The sequence below is a fragment of the Mus pahari genome, chromosome X (genome assembly GCF_900095145.1).
Source record: "Mus pahari chromosome X, PAHARI_EIJ_v1.1, whole genome shotgun sequence".
NCBI classification, from domain to species: domain Eukaryota; kingdom Metazoa; phylum Chordata; class Mammalia; order Rodentia; family Muridae; genus Mus; species Mus pahari.
Window position 1 is genome coordinate 140,887,139 of NC_034613.1, and position 10,949 is coordinate 140,898,087.

Consider the following 10,949-nt stretch of genomic DNA (forward strand, 5'->3'; position numbering starts at 1 on the left):
CACTTTGTAGACCAGGCTGGCCTCGAACTCAGAAATCCACCTGCCTCTGCCTCCCGAGTGCTGGGATTAAAGGCGTGCGCCACCACCGCCCGGCTACATTTTTTTTTTATATTCAAGTTAGAACTAACTGTATTAACATGAGGTAGCAATCCATATAATGCAGATGGGCTTTGAGAATCAATTTCATATAGCAGATAACTTGTATTTTGGAGATTTTCTTTTTCTCCTCTATTTGTGTTGTATTCGGAGAGTAACTTTGGTTGGGTTGATTGAAGTAAATGACTTGTGAATAGTAATCCTGAATGTATATGTTTTGTTTATGTCTTTGCACATTAGAATTTGGTGGCTTTGGTTCTGTAACGGGAAAAATTGAATGTGAAATTAAAATTAATCATGAAGGAGAAGTAAATCGTGCTCGTTATATGCCACAAAATCCTCACATCATTGCCACAAAAACACCATCTTCTGATGTTTTGGTTTTTGACTATACAAAACACCCTGCAAAACCAGGTATGTAATAATAAAGCCAGGCCATTGCACATCTTTCTTGATGGGAGATGATAATATTTTAAAAATAAAGTACTGTACTGTGTAGGCTGGAGAGATGGTGCAACAGCAGTTAGGAACTCTGGTTACTCTTCAGAGGATGTGTGTTCAATTCCCAGCACCCACATGGCAGTTGTTTACTGTATAACTCTCAAAGTGAGGGATCTCATAACCACCTGCAAGTTTGATTATACTTGCAGGTGTGTTTATTTCAGCAAAGGATCCAGAGCTTTTGCAGAAGAAAAAAAGATCAATCAGGTAGATAGGCAGTAGATAGATAGGTCTCTAGAGGGGACCCATACAGGCAGGCTTCTGAGTACTTCCTTTATGGGGTCAAACAGGACATGCTTTTTCTGTAGCAGAAAACTACAGGAATTTTTGCTAAGCAACTGTCCAGAGGAGCCTATTTGAAGCCCAAGGTCTGAGGTTTTTTTTTTTTTTTTTTTTTGTTTTTTGTTTTTCGAGACAGGGTTTCTCTGTATAGCTCTGGCTGTCCTGGAACTCACTTGGTAGACCAGGCTGGCCTCGAACTCAGAAATCCGCCTGCCTCTGCCTCCCGAGTGCTGGGATTAAAGGCCTGCGCCACCAGGCCCGGCTCGGTCTGAGGTTTCTAATGTAAGTTTGGTTACAGGCTCCGTGTGTACTAATGGTAATGAAAACCAGCAGCTTCAACAATAAAGTTAGATGAATACTTGATAAACTGTACTACAACAAGTTGCTGCAGCATGTTTTCACTCACTGCTCTGAGCATGTCACATTCTGAAAGGTTGGCCAAAGGTGGTTTCAAGATACCCTGGGTATGCAAGGACTAAATGAGTGACCAGACATGTTAGATATAGTTCTCTTTTTTGGTTTTTGGAGACAGGGTTTCTCTGTGCAGCCCTGGCTGTCCTGGAACTCATTCTGTAGATCAGGCTAGCCTTGAACTCAGAAATTCCCTTGCTTCTGCCTCCCAAGTGCTGGGATTAAAGGCGTGCGCCACCACTGCCCAGCAGATGTAGTCTTTGTTTTTATAGAATTGCTATTTTGGTTCACTCAATGAAAGGAATTTGAAGGTTGGCTTTTACCAATTCTGATTACGGGTAACTTAGTGGTTAATGTGTTTCTTTTTCTTCTTAGATCCAAGTGGAGAATGCAATCCTGATCTTAGATTAAGAGGTCACCAAAAGGAAGGCTATGGTCTTTCCTGGAATTCTAATTTAAGTGGACATCTCCTGAGTGCATCTGATGACCATGTGAGAGCCAAGTTTTTCTTAATCGTCTATGTCTTATTGAGATTTTGTGAAAGTCCTAGATCTAAGATACAGGATCTCTGTATAGATTGAAAGTTTTTAAAGATAACATCATACATAGATTGTTGTGTTAACATTTTCCTAGGTTTTGGTTTGCTTTGTTTTTCCAGACAGGGTTTCTCTGTGTAGCCCTGGCTGTCCTGGAACTTACTCTGTAGACCAGACTGGCCCCGACCTCAGAAATCCACCTGCCTCTGCCCCCCAAAGTGATAGGATTAAAGGCATGAGCCACCACTTTCCTAGGTTTTAAAACAATGGTTTCAGACTACTGTTACAGCTTTAGAATTTAACAAAGCTCTTGAAGATTGAAGGGTTACCATCATTTTTTTTTTAAAGAAAGGGGAAACTGTCGGGTGGGCATGGTTGTGCACGCCTTATTTATTTATTTATTTATTTATTTATTTATTTATTTATTATATGTAAGTACACTGTAGCTGTCTTCAGACACTCCAGAAGAGGGAGTCAGATCTTGTTAAGGATGGTTGTGAGCCACCATGTGGTTGCTGGGACCTGAACTCTGCACCTTTGGAAGAGCAGTTGGGTGCTCTTACCCACTGAGCCATCTCACCAGCCCCGGGTTACCATCATTTAAAAGAAGACTGACAGATTTACCTTTATTATTTGTGTAAAATTTAACTGGTTTATTTTCAAAAGGTGTACATGTGTTGCCACTAATTTTATTTTCATTAGGTGTTTGAAAATGAAATTCCATAGATGCTATGCAATTACTCCTTGCTAAAACTGTAGTTGACTATTGGCTTATGGCATCCTAAACTGGGGCTTATACAGGCTTATATTTCCAGATTCTCTGCTTCAGGTGTGCCTCTCACATCCAATTAAGACAGGGATCAGTCTTGTCTGTAACAGTCTTGCCACTATTGCACCAGTGTGCACATCTTGCCTTGGTATGCCTTGGTATATAGAGTTTAGAGCGGAATAAATTGTTAATGACCTCTCTACCACAGCTACCAGCATTGCACCTTCTGGCACCAGGATGGCTATCCAGCAAGTAGTAAAAACATATAACTCAGTTCTAGCTTGATTTCTCCATCCTGCAACCATAGGATGTATGTATTGTCTTCAATAGGATACTAACAATCTAGTTCTGGTGGACAACCACAGTAACAACTGTCTATTTTGCTTTAAGGAGATGAATATGTTCCTAAATAAGATGTTACCTTTTAAATCTGGCATTTTCATAGCTTTCGTTCTTTTTTGTTCTTCCTTAGACTGTCTGCTTGTGGGATATAAATGCAGGACCAAAGGAAGGCAAAATTGTGGATGCCAAAGCAATCTTTACTGGCCACTCAGCTGTTGTAGAGGATGTGGCCTGGCATCTGCTGCATGAGTCCCTGTTTGGATCTGTTGCTGATGATCAGAAGCTTATGATGTAAGATGGAAGGTTCAGTGGAACCTTGAGGGGTAATCTGGATGACCATCAGTGATTGGTTGATTGTGTTGTTTCTTGAAAGTTATGTTGTAGTTTTAAAATGACAAATAGCTTTTGTGAGTTATACTTGATAATTAGCTGCATGTGTATAGTGAACAGTTTATTTTAATAAAAATTGCTACACAGATGTGAAGAAAAAGGCTTGAATAATGATAAATTATAAATTTGTGGTCCAGAGTTAACTTAGTAGAGCTCAGGAAGAGTGTTTCCATCAGGGTGTGGCCATGGAGTTGCATTAAAATCACTTGGTAACTCATATTTTATAAGTATTGTACTACTAAGGGTAGGAGAGCAATATACTGGAATTTGGCAAGGCTAATTATAGGTAAAGTAAATGTTAGATCCTGTATTCTGTATTTTGTGTGCATTAAGATAAAAATCAAAAAGGAATTAGAGTAGTGGTCCTACTTACTTGGAGGTTTAAAATAAGTCATTTAATAGACAAAAGCCCAAATTGCTAGCTGTGTGTGGTTTGTATATTTGTGAATGGGTAAGCATATCAGAGCTTTGTACAGAAATAAATAACCTCTACTGAGCCAAGTGTTTGGGAGCTGTATGCCTTCTCTTTTTTTGGTGTGTTTCAGATGGGACACCAGATCCAATACCACTTCTAAGCCCAGCCATTTGGTGGATGCACACACTGCTGAGGTCAACTGCCTCTCCTTCAATCCCTACAGCGAGTTCATTCTGGCAACTGGCTCTGCAGATAAGGTTTCATAGTTTTCTTTTGGTTTTGGTGTTAACCAAGTACTGTTTTATACTTTAATCAGCATTTTAAAGATCATACATAAAGTGTAGAAGTCATTTTCATTTGGTTTCTTCTCTTCAGACTGTAGCTTTATGGGACCTGCGTAATCTGAAACTAAAACTCCACACCTTCGAATCGCATAAGGATGAAATTTTCCAGGTATGTGAGAGTTTTGGGGTATCTTTTTTTTTTTTAAGATTTTATTTTATATATATGATGAGTACACTGTAGCTGTCTTCAGACACACCATAAGAGGGCATCAGATCCCATTACCAATGGTTGTGAGCCACCATGTGGTGGCTGGGAATTGAACTCAGGACCTCTGGAAGAGCAGTCGGTGCTCTTAACCACTGAGCCATCTCTCCAGCCCCTTGGGGGGTATCTTTTAATTGTTTTATTTATAATTGTGTGTATATGTATGGGCATGCTGAAACCATGTGGAGGGAAGTTGGAGGACACTTTCTGGGAATAAGTTTTATCCTGCTACCTTGGGAGGGGGGATTAGTGGCTAAACTCAAGTTGTCAGGTTTTGTTATGGCAAGCAGTTTTATTCATTAAGGTGTCTTGCTGGCCCAGTTTTCAGATGGCTTTATGTCAAGGACTTCATGTGAGGGACGAATATTTGAAGTTTTTTTATTTGGTGGGATTTGGACATTAATTTTTTTGAGAAAGTTCCTCATTCTATATAAATCAAGGTGGTGGATATTTTTGTTGTTGCTGTCATTGTTTTTGAGAGTCCCCTCCCATCCAGAAGTAAGAAAAATTCTACAGAATCGGTTTGAAATACATTTTCAAGGATTTTTCAGTTAAGAGTGACTATGATGGGTGCACTGAAAAAATGGTCATATATATAGTTTTAGAATAGAGATTATAGGCTAATTTTAAAGGTTTTATGGATGGTTATGGGTCTAAAGTTTTCTCGGATTCCTGACTTCTTCAGTACTAGGAACATGACTTCCTGCCTGCAGGCTCAGGGAGCTTGGAGTACCTAAGGAGTTGGGTATGTAGCTCAGTGGTAGAGCAAGCACAGAGTGTTGGGTTCAGTGCTGCCATCAAGGTGGATTGGTAGGGGTCACTTTAAAGCCTTGGAGAGTGAAGTCTTTAGGCTAAGTGAATACAGAATGTGAGGTAAGGAAATACAGATTAGAATGCTACTTACAGACCAGGGTACCAAGGCTCTTTAAATAAGTTTTCAAAATCTCTATTGCTAGGTCCACTGGTCTCCACATAATGAAACTATTCTGGCTTCAAGTGGTACCGATCGCCGCCTGAATGTGTGGGATTTAAGGTAATTTAGGATCTGGCAACAAGGAACTGCATAAATGTGTCAATCTAACAGATTACATAATAGAACTCATAAACCAGGAAAGCAATTTGCTGATCCAACTTCAATAAACTAAACTACCTAAGAGTTTCTGTTCTGTAATATAAAAGTAAATCAGCAAATAACATAAATTGGTCATGTATTTTGTATGACAAGTGTTTTGCCTGTGTGTGTAACACATGTGTGCCAGGCACTCGCATCAGATCCCCAGAACAGAGACTATGAGTTGTATAGGGATGGAACATAAGCCCGTTGTGCATCAGCAACAAGTGGTCTTAACTGCTGAGCCACCACCACTCCGGCCCTGCATTTCTTTGTTGCTCAAATCTTTGTTATGTGTGCTTAGCAAATTAAAATACCTTTTTGCTACAATTCACTAGGGTTGTAGCTCAACGATAGAGCTAGCATACACAAAGTTGGGGGTTCAGGCTCTAGCACCACAAGCATTAAAATACTGTTGGCCCGGCGTGGTGGTGCACTCCTTTAATCCCAGCACTCGGGAGGCAGAGGAAGGCGGATTTCTGAGTTCTAGGACAGCCAGGGCTATACAGAGAAACCTTGTCTCAAAAAACCAAAATAAATAAATAAATAAATAAAATAAAATAATGTCGGTGTCTCCTTGCATGTAGCATAGATAACAGAATTATTGGATTTGGGTGTTTTCTTCTTCATTTTTTGTGACACAGGGTGTTGTGTAGCTCAGATCAGACTGGCCTCAAACTCCTGCTATTCTTGACTTTTCCAAGTGCTAGGATCACAAGCCTGTACTACCATGGGCCAGGGGCTACAGCAGACAAACATAAATTCAAAGCTATTATCTCAGACCAACAAAATTGAATTTCTGTGGGGCAGACAGGAAGAGGCTAACTCAATAGAAGAATTGGCCTGCTATATGTGGGACTCTGGGTTTAAACCTAGCACCCTTCCCCACCCCACCCAAAATTACTAACAAATCTTTCCTCGGATTATACTTCATTAAAAGCAGTTAGAAAAGACATTGAACTAATGTTTATTATGAGCAATATTTCTTCATTCTGCAGCTTTAATTATTAGTGGCTCCAACTCATTTCCAGGAAGTGAACAACTCACACAATAATAAAAAATACCTAAGTCTGTTCTCAACATTCTTAATGCTGCCACCCTTTAAAGTAAAGCTCCTCTTGTTGTGGTGAACCCCCCAACCATAAAGTTATTTTTCTGACTACCTCATAACTGTAATTTTGCTACTGTTATGAATCATAATATAAATGTGCGTTTTCACGTAGTCTTAGGCAGCACCTGTGAAAATGTCGTTTAACCCACAAGGTTGCAACCCATTGGTTGAGAAACTTCTCTTAAGTACTTCTCATAGAGAAATACTTTATGGGGTAATAAAACACACATGCATGCTATAAGACTTTGCAGTAATGAAAGCTTTATTTTCTTAATAGTAAAATTGGAGAAGAACAATCAGCAGAAGATGCAGAAGATGGGCCTCCAGAGCTCCTGGTATGCATTAGATTAAATGTCATATATGCACACTTGATTATTTTTTACTAGACCATTTTAGGTCAGTCAGAGCTTCAAATTTTAGCTTGCCAATGATTTCAAAAAAGGAAGTCCAGCAAGTTTTTGTGATTAGGCTATCACATTTATCACAAGTGGTAAATGGAGCCCCAGAAGTTTCTGGAAATGTTTCAGTCAGGGTAACTTAAGTTCCTATTGATTTCAGGTATGATGTTTTTTTGAGGTTTTTCTTTTTCTGCTTTTTGGGGGGGGGGGTGGTAGTATCACTGCTGTTTGATTAACATGGTTTTCTCTAACCATATGGAAGTTAACCACTTTCTGTGAAATACCGACGGGCGTAGTAGTAGCTCTTTGTCCCTTTTCTGAATTGTTCACCATTTGTCTCCTCCATACTGTCTCTAACATATCGATCGCACTTAGGTGAGTATTAATTTATGGTGCATGAATTTAAAGATGAAAAGAAACCCTTTGAGAGTAAGTCCAAGACACAGAAGGTGTTCACTAGTGCTTACCTTGTGCAAGCTCCCTTTTCTCTGGCTTCTGTGCCCAGCAACTCCAGGCAGAAACGAGCAAGAGGAGGATAGGGGATTTTAGACCAGCGTGTTTGACATTTATATCAATGCTGCTTTAAAAAATGATTCTACGCCGGGCATGGTGGCACAGGCNTTTAATCCCAGNNCNNNGGAGGCAAAGGCAGGCGGATTTCTGAGTTCAAGGCCAGCCTGGTCTACAGAGTGAGTTCCAGGACAGCCAGGGCTACACAGAGAAACCCTGTCTCAAAAAACCAAAAAAAAAAAAAAAAAAATCTACAACCCAGGAGGCTCAAGCAGGAAGGCCATGAGCTTTGAGGCCACAGGGGTGGAAGGACGAGAGAGTGACTATGTGTTACCCTTAATAAACTACCATAACCAGATGGTGGCATCTAAAATACTTTATTGTGCCTGACTCTTAGCCTTCATGATTTTAAAGATTTATTTCACAAAGGCCTTTTGTCTACAGCTAGTTTTCTTTAAAGATTTATTTATTTATTTTATGTAGGTGAGTACACTGTGAGGGCGTCAGATCTCATTATGGATGGTTGTGAGCCACCATGTGGTTGCTGGGATTTGAACTCGTGACCTTCAGAAGAGCAGTCAGGGCACTTACCCACTAAGCCATCTCGCCAGCCCACAGCTAGTTTTCTCTGTATATATATTATGAATTTGCAATAGTTTTATAGTCCTTAAGGAACACCATTATGGGGCCAGTGAGGTAGCTCAGCGGTTAAAAATACCTACTGTTCTTGGCAAGAGGACCAGAATTCAGTTCCCAGTACTCAATGCCAGGTGGCACACAATGCTCTATAATTCTAGCTCCAGAGAGATCAGACATATCTGGCTTCCGTGGGCACTGTACTCATGTATATAGGCATACATGCCCATATAATTGAAACTTTTTTTAAAAGTCTATTATGGTACTCATAAGAAAGCTTGAAATCAAAGGACATTTAAGACTAGTAAATTGTCAGTGAAGAGAGTGGTTCAACTGATAGAAGGTAAGTGGTGGGGGATCATAGGTTTTAACATGGAGTACAGAGAAAGAGCTTTCTCCCCCCTAGGAGAGAAAAATGTGAAAAATTATTTGTAAGCTGATAAAGTTGTACTACGAGGTTTGTTAGGCATAGTGCCTTGTAGAAAATAAGATCCCATCCTTTAATTTTTTGGGAAAGTTCATTGGCCTGTGCTGCAAGTCTGGTGTTTTATTTTAGCAACCCTGTCAATATATTATGCCTGGGGAATATTGAGAAGGGGCTACTGTGAAAGACAGCTAGAGAAGAACCAGGAAGATAAATGTCAGGCACATGAAAGAGCATATGACCAGACGTGTTGGAAATGCTTTATTATTCATTTGGAAGTAGTGGCATAGTTGTAAGAAATGGGTAGAGGCCAGAATACTTAAGGATGAAATAAATATATCCTGGAACTTAACAGAGACATTTGAATGTATGGACAGAATCCTAGTCCTTTTTCTTAAGGTTCCAATTTCAGAATATTGGGGTGGTACTGAACTATATAGAGCTCATGTCACTCTATATCTAAAATTATGGGGCAGGCTAAGTATGACAACTATTGTAGAAACTATTTACAATAAGAAAGGATATGAAATCAAGACCTTTGTTTTTATTAAGTTTATTCATGGAGGGCACACTGCCAAGATTTCTGACTTCAGCTGGAATCCCAATGAACCTTGGGTCATTTGCTCTGTGTCTGAAGATAACATCATGCAGATATGGCAGATGGTGAGTTGAAATATTTTTTTCATAACTCCTGTAAAACCATTTCACTAATGATATTTGTTGTTTGGGTGACTTTTTTTAGAAACCTTTTCTGAGCCTGCAAGATGGCTCAACAGGTATAATGTGAAACAGATCTATTCCCTCTGAATCCGTGGAGCAAAACTTATTTCCAGTTGCACAGTTATGCCAGATTTTCCACTAATGTACTCAGGCAAGATCCTTACTGTTCGTAACAAATTTCCTTTACATTTTAACAACCTAGTAAAAATATACCCACAATCATATAATAAACACATGCAGTATATCAATCAACATTGCACTGTCAGCTGGGATCTTGATATTGTGTTACACACTTTAAGGATATGAAGGTGTTCTCTGTTGTGAGAAGCATCTCTAAGATTCTTAGATGGATCCCTCCCTCTCTAAGTGATGACTGAAGTGCTTTCCAGGAGCCTTTTCTGAACAGTGACTAAATAAACAGTGCATAGCAAATAATTTAAAGGGTCACTGAAACACCCTTTAATTGATAGTAAATCTGTTTTGACCTATTTGGTTGTTATCTCCAGGCTGAAAATATTTACAATGATGAAGAGTCAGATGTCACGACATCGGAACTGGAGGGGCAAGGATCTTAAACCCAAAGTATGAGTTGTTTCTATTGAATGTATTGCTACATGAATGCTTGATTTGTCAAGCGCCAAAAAGGCATTGTATAGTAGGAAATGTAAGTGGGATGGCTTCTGGCATTCTTTACCCTCTGATTCTAGCACTTTCAAGTGAGCTGTTGCGTACTGTATCATATTGTAGCTATTAGGGGATAAAAAGGAATGTTGCTTAAGAACGGACATCATTGTTTTAAGACACATTGGGTATTGCCTTTGATTCAACTGTCATTTTCTCAAACTTTTAAGTGCTTGCTCAAGTTCCCAAATATGCGAGGATAATAACTTTTACACTTTTTCCTTCCAACACTTCTTGATTGGCTTTGCAAAAATAAAGTTTTAAAATAAAGTTTGTTTTGTTCTTTTAGAAGATGGGGAAGGGGTGGGTGGGTGTGCATGCTCCCATATCTCATAGTATGTATAGATTTGTATGCAATTAAGGCCACATGAGCAACCAAAGAATACACAGAAGCTGTTAATTTCATCATACATATTTACTTAATCTCTACAGAATTGAGTAGATAAAATCAGATTCACGGTAGTGAAAAATCTCTACAAAATGTCTTTTGAAAAGCAAAACAAGACTGCCTCTTAACAATTCATATCCTCATGAAAGACGTGGGCTGTAAAAATAAAGCAGTGTGTTTAGCACAAACTAGAAGATATCTGCATCATTTTTTCACAGTTATTTCCATCTACAGTCTGAAAGAGGTAGATTTTTTTTCCTGCAACACCTGAGAATTGAATGTGATAACCAGGTGTGTAATAAAGGCAGTTGCGTACATAACTAAAAAATACAGGTTTCAAGACCAGAAAATGTACTTCTACAAGTCTGAGGATGAAATGGCCTGATACACAAGTTTCACTACATTTTGGGGTCTACTGACACTAAAAATATACATCAAAAATGCATGGTAGTGCACCATATGCAGTAAGTGAATTTAATGTATAAATCTTTTTCTGGGCCAGCATCGTAGCATTACAGTGTTCTAGGATACGGTAGTACAGGGTGTGCTACAAAGCCACAACACTGGGCTGGTGAGGTGATCACTTTAAGGGAGGGCATCCTTCTCTGAGGTCCCATCCGTTTTCATTCACAGGGTAATGGAGGAGAGATTCTGCACATATCTCATACAGAATCTCTAT

General features: G+C 39.3%; 1 protein-coding gene across 1 annotated transcript in view; it reads left to right on the forward strand.

The window, feature by feature from the left end:
* The window catches only part of Rbbp7 (RB binding protein 7, chromatin remodeling factor), a 20,437-nt gene extending 10,285 nt beyond the window's left edge, over positions 1 to 10,152 (forward strand). The window contains exons 4-12 of the mRNA XM_021188671.2: positions 337 to 510; positions 1,666 to 1,781; positions 3,068 to 3,228; positions 3,873 to 3,999; positions 4,118 to 4,195; positions 5,248 to 5,324; positions 6,791 to 6,848; positions 9,034 to 9,144; positions 9,708 to 10,152. Coding sequence (XP_021044330.1) covers positions 337 to 510; positions 1,666 to 1,781; positions 3,068 to 3,228; positions 3,873 to 3,999; positions 4,118 to 4,195; positions 5,248 to 5,324; positions 6,791 to 6,848; positions 9,034 to 9,144; positions 9,708 to 9,776 — 971 coding nt within the window. The 3' untranslated portion in view covers positions 9,777 to 10,152. The remainder of the gene's footprint in view (positions 1 to 336; positions 511 to 1,665; positions 1,782 to 3,067; positions 3,229 to 3,872; positions 4,000 to 4,117; positions 4,196 to 5,247; positions 5,325 to 6,790; positions 6,849 to 9,033; positions 9,145 to 9,707) is intronic.
* Positions 10,153 to 10,949: the final 797 nt, after the last annotated feature.